The sequence below is a fragment of the Lepidothrix coronata genome, unplaced genomic scaffold (assembly GCF_001604755.1).
Source record: "Lepidothrix coronata isolate B3197 unplaced genomic scaffold, Lepidothrix_coronata-1.0 Scaffold119, whole genome shotgun sequence".
NCBI lineage: Eukaryota > Metazoa > Chordata > Aves > Passeriformes > Pipridae > Lepidothrix > Lepidothrix coronata.
The window spans coordinates 2,002,584-2,024,217 of record NW_016690299.1 but is presented as its reverse complement, the minus strand read 5'-3'; the positions used below and the strand labels follow the sequence as shown (position 1 = coordinate 2,024,217).

Genomic DNA, 21,634 nt, shown 5'->3' with positions numbered 1-21,634 from the left:
AGGGAGAAGGAAAAGAAGGAAGGGGGAAAGGGAAAAGGGAGAAAGGGAGGGGGAAAAGGGAGAAAGGGAGGGGGGAAAGGGAGAAGGGAAAGAGGGGGAAAAGGGGAATGGGAAGGGGAAGGGAAGGAAAGAGAAAGGGATGGAAGGCGAAGGTCAGGAAGAAGGGAGGGAAGGAGGAGAACGATGATGAGAAGGAGGAGGAGGAACGGGGAAAGTAGGAGGGCCGGGAGGCGGGTCGGGGGCGGCGCCGTGCGGGCCGTGAGCGCTGTATGGTCTCTGTGCCGGCGGCTCCTTCGCCGGGCGCGGTGGCGCGCGCCTGTAGTCCCAGCTACCGGGGAGGCTGAGCCCGACGGATCGCTTGAGCCCAGGAGTTCTGGGCTGCAGGGCGCTGTGCCGAGCGGGCGTCCAAGCTAAGGCCGCCATCAATATGGTGACCCGCGGGGAGCTGCGGGACACCAGGTTGACTAAGGAGGGGTGAACCGGCCCAGGTCGGAGACGGAGCAGGTCAAAGCTCCCGTGGCGGTCAGTAGCGGGATCGCGCCTGTGAACAGGCCCTGCAGCGTAGCCTGGGCAACACAGAGACACGCGGGCTCCCTTTTGCCCCACGCAAACCCCCAACACCCCACACGACCCCGCACAAACCCCCTTTTACCCCACGCACACAGCGCCTCCTCATGGCACCGAGCGCCACCGCACACCCGCCGCTCGGCCAAAAATTAACAGCACGCCGCCAATCTACAAGCCCGAATCCTGCCCTTTTGCCGCCCGACACGGACACGCGTGGGATCCTTTTGCCTGGGCAACACACACCCACACACTCGGGATCCTTTTGCTGTCCCGACACGGACACCCGTGGGATCCCTTTTCCTGGGCAACACGCAGAGATCCCTTTGTGGCTCCCCCCAACACGCGAGGGATCCTTCAGTCGCACCCGGGACCCCTTTTCTCACACAGGGGGGATCCTTCTGTCACACGCGGACCCTTTTGCCGCCCCCGGGACCCTTTAGTCACACACGGTGGATCCTTTAGTCACACGCTGTGGACCCTTTTATCACACAGGGGACCCTTTCATCCCACACCGTGGATCCCTTTATCCCGCCCGGGCCCGCCGTTCCCCCCTCACGACCCGCGCACTCAGCGCCTCCTGCCGGGCGCGCGCGGTAACCGCCCTGCCCGCCCGCGGCCGCGGAGCGACGGGAATTGGCGCCGGGCGCGACCCGTAGCGCGCGTGCCCGGCGCAGGCGCGGGGCGGCCCCGGGAGCGCTGAGGGCCGGGAACTGTGTGTGGGATCGGGAACCGGGATCTGTGCGGGATCGGGGTCTCGGCGGGTCTCGGCGGGCGGCGGCGCCATGAAGTCCCGCTTCAGCACCGTCGACATCCGCGCGGTGCTCGCCGAGCTGCGGCAGAGGTACCGCCACCCCCCGAGCGGGGCCCGGCCCGGGGGGTCCTGGCACTGCTTCTGGTCCTGGTCCCGGTCCTGGCACTGTTTCTGGTCTTGGCACTGGTTCTGGCTCTGGTGCTGGTTCTGGCACTGGTCCCGGGTCCGGGCCCTGCTCCTGCTCCCGGTTCCGGTCCTGGTCCTGGTCCTTCCGCTGCTTCTGGTCCTGGCTCTGGTCCCGGGTCCTGCTTCTGCTCCTGGTTCTGGTCCTACTCTTGTTTCTGTCTCTGCCCCCGGTGCTGTTCCCTGGGGACTGAGCCCCCCCATCGTGTGCTGCCTGCACAGCTCTGCCTGACCTCGCTGTGCTCCCCAGCCCTGCCCGAGCTCTGATTCCCCCTCACCTGCTCTGCCATCCCATCCCACCCCCTGCCATGGGCAGGGACACCTCCCACTAGCCCAGGTTGCTCCAAGCCCCGTCCAGCCTGGCCTTGGACACATCCAGGGATCCAGGGGCAGCCACAGCTTCTCTGGGCAACCTGTGCCAGGGCCTCCCCACCCTCCCAGCCAGGAATTCCTTCCCAATATCCCATCTATCCCTGCCCTCTGGCAGTGGGAAGCCATTCCCTGTGTCCTGTCCCTCCATCCCTTGTCCCAAGTCCCTCTCCAGCTCTTCTGGAGCCCCTTTAGGCACTGGAAGGGGCTCTAAGGCCTCCCTGGAGCTTTCTCTTCTCCAGGCTGAACAATTCCCAGCCAGCTGGGAATCTGCTGCTCCTCACATCCCTGTGGAGCTCTGACACATTTCTGGTGTCCAGAACAGTCTGCACATCCAGCCCCCCTCTGAACAAAGTGACTTGTTCAATTTTTTTGTACTTTATCCATTAATAGCAGTTCCTTCATCTCCTAATTTTCTCCATCTCTTAATTGCTGTCTCTTAACAGCCATTCCTCCGTGGATTTTTGCTTCCAGCTCATTCCATTAATCATCCGTTGCTCCCTCTTTGGTGACTGCCTCATAATTTAACATAACTTGCCCTTCTTTGTGTTTTAATTACCCCCGGGAATTTTTCAGCCACTCGTGTATCAGGTTCTCCAAAGGCTTCTGTGTTTTCCCTTTGGCAGCTTGCTGGGAATGAGGGTGAACAACGTTTATGATGTGGATAACAAGACGTATCTTATTCGCCTGCAGAAGTAAGGACTTGGAATTTCTTTGTTTAAAAGTTCTTTAAAAATGCTTTTATTGTATGTATAAAATGCAGTAATTCATGTGGCTTTCCTGACTAGTTTTCAGTGAAATTCTGCTGGTTTTTTGATAAAATGCAGTGATTTTTACTCCAGAAAGATTACTGGCAAATAGTGTATGGAGTGTGAAATGCTGCAGAAAAACACTCTGCAAACTGGTGGGTGGTGAGAGGTGGCTGCTCATGTGCCTTGGAATGGTAGAATATCCTCAGCTGGGAGGGATCCACTAGGATTTTGGGGTCCAGCTGCTTTGTTTTGTCCCCAGGCCGGACTGCAAGGCCACGCTGCTGCTGGAATCTGGGATTCGCATCCACGTGACGGAGTTCGAGTGGCCCAAAAACATGATGCCATCCAGCTTTGCAATGAAGGTAAACTCACCTGCAGTTCCTGATTTAGTGACGTGGCTGGATGTCAGGAAGGAATGTTCACGTTCTGTCCTTGGAGACAGGAAAATAGTGGAAGGATTTGCCTGGTGAATCCTGACCTGGTGGGTGACTGAAGACAAGGGAAGAGCAAACATGGACTTGGGATCATGTTGTTGTTATTAAGTGCCTAAAACAGTGAATACTTAAATTTATACGAAATTAGTACTAATCTGGATGTTTTCTGGGCCACTCAGACCTTTTGGAATTTTACTCCAGCAAATTCCTTGTCATCCCAGTTGGATTGTCTGAATTTTTAAGCAGCACCCTGTGTTATAGATTCCTGCTGTTCAGTCTGCTGGACTTTGGGGGTTCAGCTCTTGCTCCAGGCTCCTGGGCTGGGTTCCTGCAGGTAGATCCACAGGGATACACCTGGGCACTGGCTCACATGGACCTGCTTATCCTCTGGGCACCACCCGATGGAAGTGACTCAGCAAAGACTCTCTGGGGTGGCTTTCCACGGCTTTCCACATGGATGCAGGGATAATCCCAATTCTCCTTGTAAAATAAACCCTTTGAATTTTCACTGCCTGCTCCCTTGGGCTAACCAAAGAGCCGGTTTTAATGGAAAAGATGTCTTAGTGTTAAAATTGGGAACAATTACGTTATTTGTAAGCATCAAGGTACCTTGCTAAGAACCGATATTTTTACCATTAGGATATTTTAATTGAATAAGAAGAGGTTGGTGTCACAGGAGGGCATTTCCAGGTGTTTGCAGCACCTCACAGACCTTCTTCCCATCCCTGGCAGTGCCGGAAGCACCTGAAGACCAGGAGACTGGTCAGTGTGACCCAGCTGGGGATCGACAGGATTGTGGACTTCCAGTTCGGAAGCGACGAAGCCGCTTATCACCTGATCGTGGAGCTGTACGACAGGGTGAGTGCAGAGCTCCAGGGGTGTCCTTCTCTGGAGCAGGGGCCCAGTGTGGCTGTGCTGATGGTCCCTGTGCTCCCAGGGGAACGTTGTCCTCACGGACCACGAGTACATCATCCTGAACATCCTGAGGTTCCGCACGGACGAGGCGGACGACGTCAGGTTTGCCGTGCGGGAACGATACCCCGTGGACAGTGCCAAAGCTGCTGGGCCCCTGCCAACCTTGGACAGGTAATTGCTTTTCCATGGTGTATTTACTGGGAAAAAACCCAATTCCTTGGAGCTGTGAAAAGCTTCAGGTGGTTTTTTGTGGGTTAAGTGTGTTTTTAATTTCTTGTCTTAAGACTGAAAATGTTTTGTAGCTTCTAAGTAACACAGGGTGGGTTTAAAGCACGTGATTCCTTCGAATTGCAACTCTCTGTTTTCTTTCACAGGTTAACTGAGATAATATCAAATGCACCCAAAGGGGAACAACTGAAGAGGGTTCTTAACCCACTCCTTCGTAAGTAATTGGGCTTTATTAGGAAATGGAATGGGCTCAGTCAATATCCATTATGTTCAGATCATGCTGAAAATGTGAATAACTTACCAGGGATTCACAGAATCTCAGAATGGTTTGGGTTGGAAAGGACCTTAAAGATCATCCAGTTCCACCCCCTGCCATGGGCAGGGACACCTTCCACTAGCCCAGGTTGCTCCAAGCCCCGTCCATCCTGGTCTTGGACACTTCCAGGGATCCAGGGGCAGCCACAGCTTCTCTGGGCAACCTGTGCCAGGGCCTCCCCACCCTCACAGCCAAAAATTCTTTCCCAAATTTTCCCATCTATCCCTGCCCTCTGTCAGTGGGAAGCCATTCCCCCTCATCCTGGTACTCCAGGCCCTTGTCCAAAGTCCCTCTCCAGCTCAAGCAGTCCTTTATTTTTTTTGATTTTTTGATGTTTTTCATGGCAACAAAACTCCTAAGCCTTGGGAAACAGAGTAGATTTATTGACTCCAAGCTGTCTGCAGAGAGATGAGCCTGGCCATGATCCTGCAGTGATGAGGACCTGGCAGTACCTCTGTTGGAGCTAATTTGCAGATCTAAGTGTTACTGATCCTGTCACTTAGGAAACCTTGGCCTCACATGGTGTCACTGATCTGATTATCCAGGCACAGCTGCTCCACTCTCTAAAATCTCCCCAGTTTTTCCCTTCAGTTACCATGGGAGTTTGGCTGTTTCTCACCCCCCTCCTCCTTGTCCACCCATGAAATCCAGCCACCCCTCCTGCCCTTCTCTGATTTTTGGCACTACTTGTGTCCAGCAGTTTCTCACATCCCATTCCCTGGGCTTAACCTCAGGCCAGTGCTGCTCTCTGGCCCTGCCAGTTTTTCCCAGGAGAGTCTCAATCCCAGCAGTTTGAAATTTTAGAGACTGAGCAGGAGGCACCTTCATATTTCATAGTTTGGTGTTCCAAGCCTGTGATGATCCTTGTTGCTCTTCTCTGTGCCTTTTCTGCCTCTGCCTGTTGTGAAACATGGTGAGTAAGAGTGTTTATAACATTCACATGGGAAGTGCTCCGTGGCTTTATGCTGTGGCATGAATTCCCATGTTCTGTTTGCTATTCCTTTCCCAATTCCCAACATGCAGCTTGACTCTTGTGTTCACTGACGTTGGATCTTGTGTTTCTGCAGGACCAGCTGTTGCTGGGTCTTGCTCCCAGATAGAAAGGATCATACATATAAGTAGGATGGTCTTTCCACGTGGAGATTATTTTATATTGTTTTATTTTCTGTTGTTTTGCAGTGAGTTTATGTGTTAGTTTTTTATCCAAGCTCTCGTTGTTGCTCCATCTCCTCCAGTTCTTCCCAGCTGGCTGTTGGGGTTTGGATGAGTTGTGTTCCATCACCAGGCTTTGCCCTTTGTCCCCTTTCCCAGGCCATTTGAGTGCCTGTGGAGCTCAGCTTTCCTCCCTCCCTCCCTCCAGGATGCATCCTGGCAGTTCACACCTCCTCCCTGTTCCCTTTCACCACATCCCAATCCAGGCAGGAGCTATCCTGTAATCCAGTGGCAGCTTGTTTTCTCCCAGAGCTTTGGGGTGAGCTTTCCTAAGTGCCTTCTGGAAGCCTAAGCAGACCTTATTTATCTGTGTGACCTCCCTTATCTTTGGGCCTTGAAGCTGTCTGGTTGGATTATGATGGAAAATCCAAATGTGCTGGCTCTTCTCTATCCAGTGCAAAGCTCCCTGCTGGTTTTAGTCTGGAGCCCGACAAGAGTTGGTGGTTTTCTGTTCCATTTTTAAAATTCCCAGTGCATGAACCTTCTTGTGCCTCTGCTGCTGAGGCAGGAGAGGAGTTTGGCATCTCCATCCTTGAGTTCTTTTAAACTCCTCTCTGAGTTGCTGCTTGTTTTGCCTGTTGGATCCATCACCTCTCCCAACGACTGGATTTGAGGCTGATATCCCTGCCTGCAGAGAAACATTCCAACCAGAGCTTCCCAGTGCCCTGCATTGTGGAGGAAACTCCAGACATAAATTTAATTTTCCTGCTCTTGTTTTCCTTTTGCCCCTTGGTTGCTTTCTGAACCTACTGGCCCTACCAGGCTTCCTGCTTATGATACCTCTGGAAAAGGTTTTATTATTCATCCTGTTGATTTGTTTGTTTTTTTTTTTTTTCCATATTTTCCAAAGATTTATTTTGTTTCTGTGTTTTAGAATTTGGTCTCCCATTTTCCACAAGGGACACAACTTCAGATAGCTTCTTGCTTTTAACAATTTCTCTTCTCCTGATGTTTAGTCCTGGCAGCCATCCTTGGATTTTTTCTGGACCGCTGTTTAATAAGTTCTGAACCTCCAAAACAGCAGCTTTAAATAGCCTGCAGCTTGTTTGCAGGCAGTTTCACAGCCTTAGATTGTTGAAACACTTCTTAAAATTAAATTTAAATACAAATTTCATTGGGAATGTTTTCAACAGATGATCCTTCAATGTTTTCTTTAACAGCTTATGGGGCCACTCTCATCGAGCATTGCCTTATAGAAGCTGGATTTTCTGGCTCTGTCAAGATAGATCAACACCTGGAAAATAAAGGTATGTAGGAAATAATATTTTAAAAGCTGGTGATTTTTATGTCTGTGTAGTATTTTTTTCCCAAAGAGGTGAGTAGTCCTTAAACCTGTATTTCTGACTGTGTGGTTTTTATTTTTTTAATGTTTTTAGGTTTGGGGACCAACCTTGTTTACCTTAAAACTCTTGCATTGTGAGTGTATTGGAGATAAAACATCAGGTTTTATACATTATAAATGGTTTTATAAGGAGATACCACCTCACTCATGGGGTGGAGTCTGTGTAAAAGGATGTTAGACAAGAATCCTGTGTAGGAGAATCAGCATCAAAGTCTGTCTTTATAGCCTTTATTTAATCCCCCCAACGCTGGGGATTTGATAAAGTAGCAGCTTTACATTTATTGGGAACTTGTGGATTTGGGTGGTAAAGTCAGGATAGATTTTCCTACAGTCTTGTTTTTCTTGTGTGCTTTATTTTTGCCATATATCCAAAGGATTTTTTACTTCCTGCAGCATTATGGGGGCTGTAGTAAATCAACTTTGTAACAAATAAGCTCTCACAGCTTCTGGTTTATGCTTTGCCTCTGCAGATTTGCTTTTATAAAGTGCTGGCATTTGTGTGGTCTTTTTTTTCCCCCCTGAAACGTGAATAATTGTGCTTTAAAAGCACCCAAATAGATTTTTTTTTATTAAAAATTTCCCAGATGTAAAATGTGTGCTGAAACTCCTTTTTAAGATGAACAGTAATTGGGGTGAAGCACCAGGACTAAACCATTTCTGCTGTTTTATTTTTCTCTTTAGAAAATCTTGAGAGAGTGCTCTCAGCTCTAGAGAAGGCAGAAGAATACATGGCACTAACTGACAACTTCAGTGGAAAGGTGGGTCTGGATGGATTATAAATTATTTTGGAATTGCAGAATTAAACTGGCAGGCAGGAATTGTCCTGGATCTGCTTCTTCCTGGTGTTACCAGGGTGGATTTTATTCTGTGAGCTCGGGCTCCAGGGGGTGATGTGGAATAAAAATTGTGCAGCAGTGAAATAATTTACAAGCAGATGATATAAATCCTGTGAGAGTTACACTCGTGCTTTAGTAAATTCAGCACATTACATGTGCATTTGTGTGATAAAGCTGTAGGATTGTCCTGAGGGTTGTAAGGAGTTCACCTCTTTTTCCAGAAGAAGTTGGGGTCGGGACGAGCCACTGGTCAGGGATTTACTGAGTCACAAGGTCTCCCTGCTGGAATGCTTTGGTGTCTTGTGCTGACCAGAGGTTACACCTAAAACTTTAAAGATCCTTTTCAAATATAAATTATATCTATGTTTTTTTTTTAGGGATATATAATCCAGAAAAGGGAGAAAAAGCCAAGTCTGGAACCAGATAAGCCAGCAGAAGATATTTACACGTAAATATTTGAAGTATTTTCTCCTTTTTTCTGCTAGTCTGCATAACAGAAATTAGTTTTTCAGGTGATAATATCAAATGTGTATTTTACAGATATGAGGAATTTCATCCTTTCTTGTTTTCTCAACATTCAAAATGTCCCTACTTGGAATTTGACTCATTCAATAAGGTACAGTGCTTTTGCTGATACTGTACTTAAGTGCTTTAATGGGCTGATGCTAAAAAGAGTAATTAAAATATAGTGCAGGGGTTGTTAGTGGAAATGTAGACCTTGGAAGAGATGATTAATTTTATGGAGAAATACTTTCAGGGGGAAAAGGCCAACTCAAAGAGGGCCTTTAGGCTCCTGCTGAGCAGTGTTGTCCTCATGAACTCAGATCCTGGAGCTGTGTGTGGAACCCCCGAGGAAGGTGGATGTTAACAGTCCTAGAATCCCAAATGTTTTGTTAGTGGAGAGTTGGATGCTGAGTTGTCTCTGGAGAGTTGTCACAGTCATCACATTTATACTTTTGCTGTTACTACTTTGGAAGCTTCAGGCACCTGATTTATTATTTCCTTGAACGTTGTCCTTCCTGGTCCCTGACCCATGAAATCATTAAATGCCTGTTGTTCCTGACCTTGATCTTCGGGATTCCCATTTCCCATTCCTGCCCTGCCTCTTGGCTGAATTTCTGTCATCTCCTTCAGAGCACTGATCATGGGACTGTGGAATGGTTTGGGTTGGAAGGGACCTTGAATCCCATCCAGTCCAACCCTCTGTCGTGGGCAGGGACACCTTCCACAGGGACACCTGTCCAGCACTTCCAGGGATGGGGCAGCCACAGCTTCTCTGGACCACCTGTACCAGGGCCTCCCTGCCCTCACAGCCAAGAATTTCTTCCCAATATCCCATCAAACCCTGCCCTGTGACAGTGTGAAGCTGTTCCCCTTTTGTCCTGTCATTCCAGGCCATTGTGAAAAGTCCCTCTGGTGATCTAAACAGCCTAAAACCTCCCTCATCTTGTTTTTTAAGCACAGCTGGAACACCAGGAGCAGTTCTTAGGCATTTTTCTGGGTGTTTGTGTTTTTTTAACTGACACAGTGAAGCAGCAGGAATTCAGGGCAGACAAGTCTGTCGTTGCAACCATTTAGTCTGTATCAAAACAGCTTCTTTTTCATCACTTCTTAGCAAAGAAAGGAGCCATAACTTGGCCATTTATTTACTTGTGCATAACCCCTGGTTTGCAGTGAGGGACATCCATGTCTTGCTGAACTCATGGGAAGGTCAATGGAGGAAGTTCCTGAACGTTGTTTTAGCCTCTGTTACCTCTTTTAGTGCTTTGCAGCCACTTCTCTTGAGGGAACCTCCTCTGCCTGCTTGTTGCTGGTCTAAGTCAGGACCACCTGGAGATTCTTAAACCTGATTTTCTCTTGCAGGCAACTGATGAGTTCTACTCCAAGCTGGAGGGACAGAAGATTGATCTGAAGGCCTTGCAGCAGGTGTGTCCTCATCCAGGACTGGGACGGCTGGGATGGCTCCAGGAGCTTCAGAGGCTTCACTTACTTCTTGCAGGGATTGGGTGGTGCCATTTGTCTTTATGTATTTTTTTTTCCATCTTAATTTTGAAAGGAAAAACAAGCATTGAAGAAACTTGAAAATGTCCGTAGGGATCATGAGCACAGACTGGAAGCTCTTCAGCAAGCTCAGGTGAGACAGATTTTGGTTTTCAGCTGAGAAGATGTGTTATCATGGAATCCCAGACTGGAATGGGATGGAAGGGACCTTAAAGTTCATGTCATTCCAATCCCCTGCCGTGGGCAGGGACACCTTCCACTAGGCCAGCTCCGAGCTCCATCCACCCTGGCCTTGGACACTTCCAGGGACGTCTCTGCATTGCTCTGCTTGCAGGCATCAAGTTGGCCATTATCCCATGCAATCACTTAATCCTTGGATTTCATCAGGTGTTTAAGGAGAGACTGGATGTGGCACTGGGTGCCGTGGTCTGGTAGAGCAGGTGCTGTTGGGTCAAAGGTCGGGCTCGATGCTCTCAGAGCTCTTTTCTGTGATTTTTGTTCAGCTGTTGCTGAGTGTGTGTTTGGCTCCAATGGATATAACCTTTTCCTTTCCCTAAGGAAGCTGATAAGCTGAAAGGGGAGCTCATAGAGATGAACTTGGCCGTGGTGGACAGAGCCATCCAGGTGGTCCGGAGTGCCTTGGCCAACCAGATCGACTGGACCGAGATCGGGGCCATCGTTAAGGAAGCTCAGGCCCAGGGAGACCCCGTGGCCAGTGCAATCAAAGAGTTAAAGCTTCAGACAAATCACATCACCATGCTGCTGAGGTAACTACACTGACCAGTGTCTGCAAAAACCTCGTCTGACTCTGGATTGGGATGTTAGAGGGGAAAAAAAACCCCAACATTTCTTTTTTATAGCAAGAACTTTTTGGTCTGAAAAAGCTGGAAGGTGCAAAGTTAATTTATGAGTTTTTAGTTACCTCACAGAAATGTCATTGCATGGAACAAGCTTGTTTTAAGTCGGTTCCTTGGATTGGAAAAAATTGGCTCTTTGTTTCTGCTTTTCTTTTATTTTTTTCCCCCAAAATTTGGCTGACACCAGGACATAAACAGGCTAGCATGTGAGGCATCCCAGGGCCTCCCTGTGCCTGCACAGTGAAAAGGCTTTAAGAGCTCCTTAGGCCCTTTGCAGACTTCATGAGAGAATAAAATTAAGACTACTTTACCATAAGAATTAAAAAATAACCAGTTTTCTTAATCATAGGATTAATCATAGTTATGTGTTTTAGGAACCCATATGTGTTATCTGAAGAGGAAGAGGAGGAGGAGGATGCTGATGTAGAGAAAGAAGAAACAGAAGAACCAAAGGGAAAAAAGAAAAAGAATAAAAACAAACAGCTGAAGAAACCTCAGAAGAACAAACCCTCGTTGGTTGATGTTGATCTCAGTTTGTCTGCCTATGCCAATGCCAAAAAGTAAGATTTTCAGTAAATGTTTACTTTGGTGGTAGAAATTTCCCTGTGTTTGCAGTTGTTGGTGATAATATTGTAGGAGTGAGGGCTTTGGGATATCTTGTTAAAAATTGAAATGAGCAGCTTGTCTCGAGCTCTGGGAGGTGCATTTTCTTGGACCAGACCCACTGGTGCAAAGTCTCTACCTGTCACATTAGTTTAATTTTGAGTCCAATTATGCACAGTGACACCTGGAACAAAATGCAGATATGCAGGGGATAAGCACATCCTAAAAATGAGTGAATACTCTGGGATTTCAGGGACAAACACACTTGTGTTTCACAGGTACTACGATCACAAAAGACATGCAGCCAAGAAAACTCAGAAGACAGTGGAAGCTGCAGAAAAGGTATTTTTGTTCTTGGTTTTTAGAAGATATTTAAAAGCAAAATCCCTGTCATTGGTAAGTGGGAAGTCCTGGCCTCGTCTAAGTAGCCATAATGAGACATGGAAGGGAAAAACAACCAACCAAGGCTGTTTTATTCTTGACATTTTAAGCTCAGCAGAGGATTGCAGATCCCTGATGTATCCTCTCTTTCCACCAGTAGCATTGGGAGTGCTCAAAGCAGGTGGAGATATTGAGAGACCAGGATTTAGGGAGGCAGGAGTGGAAAATCAGTGCAAATCCTTACAATCAAAGAGCTGATAATTTTAGGGAGCAGCTATCCAGGGTGGAAATTCAAGGGCAGCTGTCCCACATGTGCATGCAGGAGATGCACAGCAGAGTGTGGAACCTGCACTGATAAAGTTCAGAGCCATTTCCCACTGTTCAGCCAGCAATTTTGTGATTCCTTCTGGATTGTGATCCTGCTTTTTGTCCATACAGGCGTTTAAATCAGCTGAGAAGAAGACAAAGCAGACACTGAGGGAAGTTCAGACAGTCACCACCATCCAGAAAGCCAGGAAGGTCTATTGGCAAGTACAGCTCCATTGTCCTTCTCTCATGTCCTGTGTCAGGCTGAGTTTCCACTGGCTTAGAAGTGGAGCTAATTAGGATTTCTAAGCACTACACTTGGTGTTGGGTCTCCTTGCAGCTGCTTCTTAAAATCATAGAATCCCAGAATGATTTTCAGGCATAGTAGCCAAGAGAAGCTGTGGCTGCCCCATCCCTGGAAATGTTCAAGGCTAAGTGGATGAGGCTTGGAGCAACCTGGTCTAGTGGAAGGTGTCCCTGCCCGTGGCAGGGGGTTGGAACAAGATGGTTTTTAAGGTCCCTTCCAACCCAAACCATTCTGTGATTCTGTAATTTAAAAAAACCCCAAACAAATGAAACCAAACCTCAAAGCTTTTAATCATCTAATAACTGAACCATTAAAATAAAAATAAGTAGGAGGACTTTGTGGTGATTGTACTTCTTGTTTCATCTCAAAATATCATTGGCAGTGGTGTTGTATTTGTCCCGTGCCTTGTTTTTATGCCCCAGGCATATGGATGGACGTGCAACTATTTGCAGTGTCATAACTTGTAGATGCTGAGATGGTTATTCTCAGTTAGTTACAGTGCAGTGTCCTGTTAGTTCCAGGAGTTTCTCACACAGTGGACTTGCTGTGGTTTGGCAGGTTTGAGAAGTTCCTGTGGTTCATTAGCTCGGAGAATTACCTGGTTATTGCTGGGAGGGATCAGCAGCAGAACGAGCTGATTGTGAAGCGGTACCTTAAACCAGGTGAGTCCAGTGAAGTGGAGTGGGGGGGTTTGCCTCTTGTTTTCCAGTTTTGTAGATGTCCAGGAGTGACATGGGAAGGTCTGTCTGCTTTGTCCTTAAGTTGGGTCTTGGATCAAAGGGGATGGATCAAAGTCTTGGATCACTTTGGTGATGGGAGTCCCTCCGGCACTGTGGGCACGAGTGGGTTGGATGGGCACCCTCAGGAGCAAAGGAGCTGATTCTCCCTGGGACAGCTGATGGACTAAAAGGCTTCTGTGTCCTCTTCCCATCCTGCTGCTTGGAGCCAAAGCAGCTGTTTCCAGCTGGTGTTGGAAACTTCCCCTTGACTCAGGGATCTGGGAATAAGTGAATTCCCCTCTCTTCCAGGGGACATCTACGTGCACGCGGATCTCCACGGAGCCACGAGCTGCGTCATCAAGAACCCCTCAGGTACCTGGCTGGGGCTGGTGTGGGATCCTGGAAAGCTCACACGCTGGATTAGGGCACATATGGAAGGTTTAGGGTTTCATCTGCTGTGCCTGGATCGTGTCACGGTGTGCTGCGTGTTCCCTTGCAGGGGAGCCCATCCCGCCCCGGACCCTGACGGAGGCTGGAACGATGGCCCTGTGCTACAGCGCGGCCTGGGACGCCAGGGTGGTCACCAGTGCCTGGTGGGTCTCCCACAACCAGGTAAGGACATGACCTTTCCAGGCAGAACATCTGAGGGAAAGGGTTTTGACTGCAGACAAAGCGTCTCTGACTGAGACTGGGAGCTGATGGATGTGGGTCAAATTTGGTGTAACTCAGGTGTGGGAGTGTAGAGATTGCACTGATGTTTTGGTGTTTTTATTTCCTGAATAACCCAGTTGCTCACCCAGGACTTCTAAAATACAGTGCTGGTAGTGTGATTGGATTGAAACATCCCTTAGGAAAATTCCCTGCAAAGGAGGGGAAGAACCCCTTGGATACGGAGTCCAGAGAGCTGTTCCCAGGAGTTACTTTGGTGGTGTTGTCATTACATGATGCTGCCCTTCTGTCACATGTATTTTTTATAGGATATCATGATTTTTTTTTAGGTTTCTAAAACTGCACCCACAGGAGAATATCTCACTACTGGGAGCTTCATGATCCGAGGTGAGACACAAGGGAACAGTGGGAATTTGGCATTTTCTCTGAAGGTGCTGGGCTGTCCTGCAGTGGCAGCCACCCCCTCCCTCTGAACAGCCAACAGATCCTGCTCTTCTCCCCCAAAATCCATTGGGGAATGGTTTAGACCGACTATCAGGCAGTTGCAGCAGCATTTCTACAAATCCTGGGCAGAAGTTCATTGGCTCAGCTGCTTTTGAGTTCTCCTGTTCTCATCTGAGAGATAAAATAAGCCCCAGTGTAATTTTTTGGTAGCCTAAAGCCTCTAATAAAAATGAATTTTGGAAGGACATCCTGTAACATGGCTGTTAAACCTCCTCATGAGACTCTGCCTTTGTTTTTCAGGGAAAAAGAATTTCCTTCCACCTTCCTATCTGATGATGGGCTTCAGCTTCTTGTTTAAGGTACAGCTTTTCCTGTGCAGCTCCTCCTGGCTTTTTTAATTTGCTTTGAGCTGTAGGAGGCTTATTTTCTGGGTCTTGCTTATCAGTATATTCCCAATTACTTCTTTTCCCACTGGGACAAATCCCATAAAACGCTTCTAGCTGATAATGACTCTGCTTTCATTTCCATCTTTCCCCACTGTGCACTGTCTGCATGTAAAACAGACTTGAACATTCCTGGTTGTTATCCCAACTGGAGCATGGGATGTTCAGGGAATCTGGAGCGTGTGGATGTTCAGGGAAGGTGGATGTGCAGCTGTGTGTGTTACCCTGACTTTTGAGGTTGTCACGCTTGAGTTTAAATGTGCTAGACTAGTTTTCTTGCCTTTTGATGGCAAAAAGTGTTAAAAAGGAAAGGAAAAGCCAAATGAGGTGTTCTGTGAACAGACCAGTGAACTGAGGCTGGTCCTGACACAAAGGTGCCTCTGGTTTTAGGTGGATGAAAGCTGTGTCTGGAGACACCGGGAAGAGAGGAAGATCAAAGTCCAGGATGAGGATCTGGAAACGGTGTCCAGCAGTGCCAGTGAGCTGGTGGCTGAAGAAGTGGAGCTGTTAGGTACAGTGGGACTGGGTGCTGCGTGTGCTGCTGGCAGACAGGGCTGTCTGGGGCCTGTGGGATCCCTGTGGGATTCTGGATCACTGACAGGACAAGGGGGGATGGTTTCAAGCTGCCAGAGGGCAGGGTTAGGTGGGATATTGGGAAGGAATTCCTGGCTGGGAGGGTGGAGAGGCCCTGGCACAGGTTGCCCAGAGAAGCTGTGGCTGTCCCTGGATCCCTGGAAGAGTCCAAGGCCAGGCTGGATGGGGCTTGGAGCAACCTGGGCTAGTGGGAGGTGTCCTGGCCCATGGCAGGGGGTGGAATGAACTGGTCTTTAAGGTCCCTTCCAACCCAAATCATCCTGGGATTCTGGGATTCCATAATTCTGTGATTCTGTGATGGATCAGTCTGGTGTTTCTGACTGTGTTTTCCTGCCCTCTGTGCCCCAGAAGGAGGAGACAGCAGCAGTGAAGAGGAAAAAGCCGAGTGTGAGGAAGCTCCAGAGAACGTGGAGGCAGCTCCAGAGGATGTGGAAGCTCAAGAGGATGTGGAAGCAGCTCCAGAGGATGTGGAAGCCCCTCCTGAGAGTAACCATGATGAGGGCATTGCTGACCTGGAGCAGGGAGGAGGAAACACACCTCCTGCTCCAGAGGGGGACTCTGAGGAGGAGGAGGAGGAGGATGGAGAATCCGAAGATGAAGTGGAACCTCCGGAGCCAAAGGAGGGAGGGAAGGAGGAGGAAGTGAATTACCCAGACACGACAATCGACCTGTCACACCTCCAGTCTCAGAGGTGAGTGAAGCAGCAGCAATGGGGGCACCCCTGAGGGTCTCCTAAAACACTGCCAGGACAGGGACTGGGATGAGTTGCCGTGCCTTCTTTCCATGGTCAGCAAGGCAGTGCTGTGGGAATGCTGCCCCATTTTCATTGCAGGGCTGCTCAGACCTGAGAAACTGAGCCCTGAGCTGTTTCTGCTCTGCCAGGCTGGTGCAGAGCTCCTGCTCTGCGTGGGGCTGTGAGATGAGCTCAGCTCCCTGTCGTCCCTGGAAGAGGTATTCCTTAGGCGGGGCAAGGAGATGGGATGGAGTGGGTGGGAATGGACAGCTCTGCAGGGAACACCACTGCTGGGGGGGCCGTGTGCTTGGGAAGCTGCACATCAGGGGTTCCTTTGGTGCCCAGACATTGTTACTCATGTGTGTGAGAGGAGCTGGCAGAGATCTAAGACTTGTTTTGGAAACTAAATCCCAGTATTCCTGCCTTTCCCATTCACCAAAGCTGGGATTTTCAAGAACTGGAAAACTGAAAGTGTCTGGACCGTGGTTGTTGTGTCTGTGGCTGAGCTGCTCCACTTGTGTTGATGCTCCATTTCCATCTGCCCACAGATCCCTGCAGAAAAGCCTCCCCAGAGAGGAAGAGCCCAGCTTGGTAAGGTCCCAGCTCCAGTGTTTGGCACAGAGCAGTGGGAGCTGCTGCTGGGCAGGGTGTGCTCTAACTGCCTTTCACTTCCCAGAGTGACAGCAAGGCCCAGGGGCGAAGGCACCTCTCTGCCAAGGAGAGGAGGTGAGAGCCACTTTGTGTTTCATGGAATCACAGAATCCCAGAAGGGTTTGTGTTGGAAGGGACTTTAAAGCTTATCCAGTCCCACCCCCTGCCATGGGCAGGGACACCTTCCACTAGCCCAGGTTGCTCCAAGCCCCGTCCAGCCTGGCCTTGGACACTTCCAGGGATCCAGGGGCAGCCACAGCTTCCCTGGGCAAACGCCTCCTCCCCATTCCCTCCCCAGGACCTGGGCACAGGGCATGTCTTGCACCTCCCAGTCTGGGCTGATCCGTAGATCCATACCCATTGTCCATCCTGCAGTTCCAGTGTGGGCTCCCACTCCTGTCAGTTGGGAATGCTGGTTGTGAACAGTTCCTTGTGTACTCGTGGGCTGGAGAGGTTTTACTGAGGAGGGGTTGTTTCCACAGATCGTGCCTCGGGTTCCTCCGGAGCTCCATGGCAAGGGATCAGGGTGGGAATGCTGCCAGGAGAGCAGCAGCCTCTCTTGTCACAACCAGGGGCAGTGTGTCCTGATTGTTTTCCTTAGAGAAATGAAGAAAAAGAAGCAGCAGAACAACTCTGAGAACTCGGAGCTGCCTGAGGAGAAGCAGAAGGAGATGGAGACACAGCCTCCCCCTGCTCCCCACAGCAACAAGGGCGTTCCAGCCCCTCAGCCCATCAAGCGGGGCCAGAAGGTGGGCAGGGATCAGGGGCTCCCCCGGGTTGAGCTGTTGGCACGTGAAGTGTGAACAGAAATCCCAGATTTCCCAGACATCCATGGCTACCTCGTGGTCTTAGGCTCATGGTGGTGCTTTAAGTGGGCTTGGGGTGATTTTGCTGGTCTGTGAGCACGGAGCTCACTGGAACCAGTCTCTTGGTTACTGACGAGCTGCACTGAAAGGTTTGGGGTACTGGGAAGGGGAGTGCATGTGGGATCAGCACCCAGGTGTTTGTGGATGCAAAACTCTGCCAAAGCCACCATTTGTGAAGCTGTTGGTGTTTCCTTCTGCAGAGCAAAATGAAGAAGATGAAGGAGAAGTACAGGGACCAGGACGAGGAGGACCGGGAGCTCATCATGAAGCTGCTGGGGGTGAGGGAGGGGGGCCCTGCCTTCCCTGGGGCTGTAGGAGCTCCTTCAGCAGCTCTGACCACCTCCGTGCCCACAGTCTGCAGGCTCCAACAAGGAGGACAAAGGGAAAAAGGGGAAGAAGGGGAAGACAAAAGAAGAGGCAGCAAAGAAGCAACAGCAGAAACCCAAGGCCCCGCGTCGTGGAGCAGGAGGGGGCAAGGAGACCCTCCCAGCAGGAATCCTGCTCCACGAGGCACAGGACCCGGCCCTGGAGGAGCAGGATGAGAAGGTGAGGATTTTGAGGGGAAAGTGAGGAGCAGGTGGGGAAGGGGAGGAGCAGGGTGAGAAGGTGAGGAGCACTCGCCTCTCCTCACCTGTCCATATGTCTGTCCCTTGCTCTGGCTCTCCTGGCGTTGTGAAGGAGCTGAGCTGCTCCTTGTGGGTTTTGGGCTTTGTGCCAAATGGCACAGCTCAGGGAGCCCGTTGGTTTCCCAAAGCCCTGCAGCAATCCCTGTGCACGTCCTGTTCCCTGCACAGCCACAACTGGGGCTCGGAGGAGTCCCAGGATCCAGGGCAGTCAACACCTCCCACTCAGCTGAGCTGTACCTGAGCTCCCAGCTCTGCTGTGGGGAGTTGGTATCTCTGGGCCTCATCTCTCCCTCCCAGCCTGGCGTGTGCCAGGCAAACTGGAGGGTGGGAAGAAACACTCCACCCCCCACCCACGTCAAAATGGTCTTACCTTTGCTTTGCAACGAGTCCAGCTCTCCTGGCAGGGAGAATGTGGCTTTCTGGGTACTGCTGATAAAGCATTGATTGTCCCTGGGGCAGGGGAGGAAGGAGCAGCTGTGTGCTCCCTCCAGCTCTGATTGTCCTTTGTTTGTGTGCAGGAGGAGCAGGACCAGGATCAGCCAGGAGTGGAGGTAAATGTTTGTCTGCAGCTCCATAAGTGTGGAGGCCAGGGCTGTATTCCCATGGGAGCCCTCCAGGAGCCCCCCTGGGCTGTTTGAACCCAGCTTAATTGTATTTTTTAAAAATAACCTCCTTTTCTTCCTGCCCTGCTCATCTCCACAGCCTCCATGAAACCAGAGCTGGCTCCATGGATGTTTGTCCCTTGTTTTTGCCTCTGGAGGTGCTGGCACCCCCAGGAGAGGTGGCTCTGGGCTGGAGGATGACACAGTGTGCAGGGCAGGTGGTTCTTTAGTTTGGAAGTTTCTTTACCTCTAAAATTGCTTCCAACTTTTCTGTAATGACAGGCTGTGGGTGTTGCCCAAGGCTGGGAATAAGTGAATTCCTTTAAATTCTTTCATGAAGGAGGATAAGGGTGTCTGTCAGGGGGGGAGCTGATGGTGACCCTGTGAAGATGTAACAACATTTGGGGGTCCCAAAACTAAGATCCATCCAATGATGTGATTTCAGTAATCAAAGAGGGTCAGTCATGAATCGTGGCTTGGTGGTTTGATGCAAGTGAAGTGAGTGAGCCTGTGATCACTCAGTCATGGAATCACAGAATGGTTTGGTTTGGGAGGGACCTCAAAGACCACCTGGTTCCAATGCCTGCCATGGCAGGGACCCTTCAGTCCCCAGTAAGCCCAGCAGGGAGGGGCTGGAGGACACGGCCTGGTCCCAGTGAAGCTCTTTGCCCCTCAGGACGGTGAGGCCCTGCTGGACTCCCTGACTGGGCAGCCCCATCCTGAGGACATCCTGCTCTTTGCTGTCCCCATCTGTGCTCCCTACACAGCCATGACCAACTACAAGTGAGTGGCAGCACTTTTTTGGGGTAGGGTTTGGTGACAGCCTGTGTTTTACTCAGAGAAACCTTTTCTTTGGGCAGGTATAAAGTCAAGCTCACTCCGGGCACCCAAAAGAAGGGCAAAGGTAAGGTCTGAAAGCCCTGAATCCTTTTCCCTGCTCTGCCTGGTGAAGCCAGTGTGGTTTTCCAAGCTGTTTCACTCTTCCCTGTGTTTTTACAGCTGCCAAGATTGCCTTGCACAATTTTATGCAGTCCAAAGAAGCCAGTGCAAGAGAGAAAGACCTGTTCCGCAGTGTGAAGGTGACTCCTCCTTCTGCAGAATTTCTCTTGTGCAAATGTAACAGCAGCAGCAAAATGTCCACTTTGGGGAGAGATGCTGCAAAGCTGAGTGTGCTGTTGGTTGTTTTGGGGTTTTTTTACCGCTGTTGGGGAAGGTCAGAGAGTCCCAGGATAGTTTGGGTTGGAAGGAATCTTAAAGCCCATCCAGTTCCACCCCCTGCCATGGGCAGGGACACCTTCCACTAGACCAGGTTGCTCCAAGCCTCATCCAGTCTGGCCTTGGACACCTCCAGGGGTGGAAATCCACAGCTTCTCTGGGCACCCTGTGCTGCTTAGGCTGGGAAGAGCCATTAGAAATTGAGCCTCAGTGGTATCACTGGGCCTTGGGTTTCTGTTTTGTGTCACTCTTGATCTAAAATAACTTATCTGGCAAAAGCAACATCTTCCAAGAAATCCTCTAGTTTTGGGAGGGGGAATTCCTGTGGCAGGGGCAGGTGCTTGCCCTGGGAGTTCAGGTTGGAGGTGTGTCCTGTGCCCCTCACTGTGGGAAATGTGTCATCCCTGTGCTCAGGGCTCAGGAAGGTGCCTGTAAATGCTTTTCTGCCATGTCCCATTTCTCCTCTTCACTGTTTTCTAGGACACCGATTTGTCAAGGAATATTCCTGGTAAGGTGAAAGTGTCTGCACCTCATCTCCTGAACAGGAAGAAGAAGTGATTCCATGCTGGGGGTTCTCACCCCCAAACTGGTGCAGTCAGGACCAGCACCTGGAGCTGGGACAGATGGACACAGACCCACAACTGGTGTTACTGGGACTGAATTGTTTCCACGGGGCAGGGCAGCAAGGACCAGGTCCTGCAGCGTGGTTTAGATGGACTCTGATACCAATAGCATACAAACATGGAAGTAAATTGCTGGCATTTGGTCAGGAATGTCCTCCCAAGCCGTTGGTTCTCTCGTTCCTCACCCCTGGGCAAAGGTGCCGGGATCTGGGGCAGCAGAACTCCGTGGTGTTCAGCTCCTTCCTGCCCCAGGCCTCTGGCAGGGGCTGGAGTTTCCAGGAGGGCAGTTTCAGTGCAAAATGCTTCCTTTGGGAAGGCAGAATTTTATTTCCCCCCAGACATTCCCTTGGCTCTGGAGAGAGGGAAGGTGCAGGCCCAGATCCCACCGTCTGCTCCCACCCCCAGCCGGGCTGTGCAGAATTTACCCTGGGGAGGGGAGGAGGAGCAGGAGCTGGGAGTCAGGATAAACCCCGTGGGATCTATCAGGAATTACAGCACAGAGATTGTTCTAGAAGTCCAAGTTTTTAATTGTTTTTTTGAAGGCAGCGTAAAACATGATTCCCCCCTTCCCCATGGCAGCACGGCCCATTCTTGTCCCCTGTGTCCCCTCGGAGCTGAGGCAGCCAAGACAGCCCTGATTCCAGAAAGAACCCTCTAACACTCCTTTTTGAGTACTAGAAAGAAAAGCATTCTTTATTTCCAGCACTCTGGGTGTGTAGGAATCCTTTCCACAGTAGGCACACCGAGTTACAGAGGTGCTGTAGTTTTATACTATAACATCTAACGTGACTTCACCTGTTACACCCACTTCCCAAACCATCCCTCCCACAGCACCGCCCTCACCACGCCTCTGACACCCCTCCCGGGTCCAAAAAACACCTCTATCTTTCTCATCCTCCTCTTGTCCCTTTCCTGGCCTCGGGCCTTTGGGACAACACCAGCCTTCTGGAACGGCTTCAGGCTCCTTTGACTGGCTTTGCTGGTTGTTATATCTCCTTCTCAGGGCATTTTTACAGGGAGAGGAGCCTTCTTATCTCATTAGAAATTCCTATCTGTTGAAACTCTTCACAAAGCATCTTAGAAAACTGC

General features: G+C 50.1%; 1 protein-coding gene across 3 annotated transcripts; it reads left to right on the top strand.

Moving 5' to 3' along the window:
- The first annotated feature begins 300 nt into the window (after positions 1-300).
- On the top strand, positions 301-20,704 carry NEMF (nuclear export mediator factor). Of its 3 annotated transcripts, none has more exons than XM_017825492.1 (33): positions 301-799; positions 2,497-2,565; positions 2,882-2,984; positions 3,789-3,914; positions 3,994-4,142; positions 4,346-4,413; positions 6,888-6,974; positions 7,751-7,827; positions 8,283-8,353; positions 8,446-8,521; positions 9,769-9,831; positions 9,962-10,039; positions 10,465-10,673; positions 11,138-11,323; positions 11,645-11,708; positions 12,186-12,274; positions 12,919-13,022; positions 13,389-13,451; positions 13,579-13,691; positions 14,078-14,135; positions 14,493-14,551; positions 15,026-15,146; positions 15,581-15,920; positions 16,511-16,553; positions 16,639-16,688; positions 17,215-17,362; positions 17,680-17,757; positions 17,834-18,025; positions 18,624-18,656; positions 19,384-19,490; positions 19,568-19,611; positions 19,707-19,786; positions 20,403-20,704. In XM_017825492.1, the coding sequence occupies exons 1-33, from the start codon at positions 675-677 to the stop codon at positions 20,478-20,480; spliced, it is 3,351 nt and encodes a 1,116-aa protein (XP_017680981.1). In that variant the 5' UTR covers positions 301-674; the 3' UTR covers positions 20,481-20,704. The 3 variants fall into 3 exon arrangements, with proteins under 3 accessions (XP_017680981.1, XP_017680980.1, XP_017680983.1); XM_017825491.1 differs by having other exon boundaries at positions 15,578-15,920; XM_017825494.1 differs by lacking the exon at positions 301-799 and adding an exon at positions 1,252-1,408 and having other exon boundaries at positions 15,578-15,920.
- Positions 20,705-21,634: the final 930 nt, after the last annotated feature.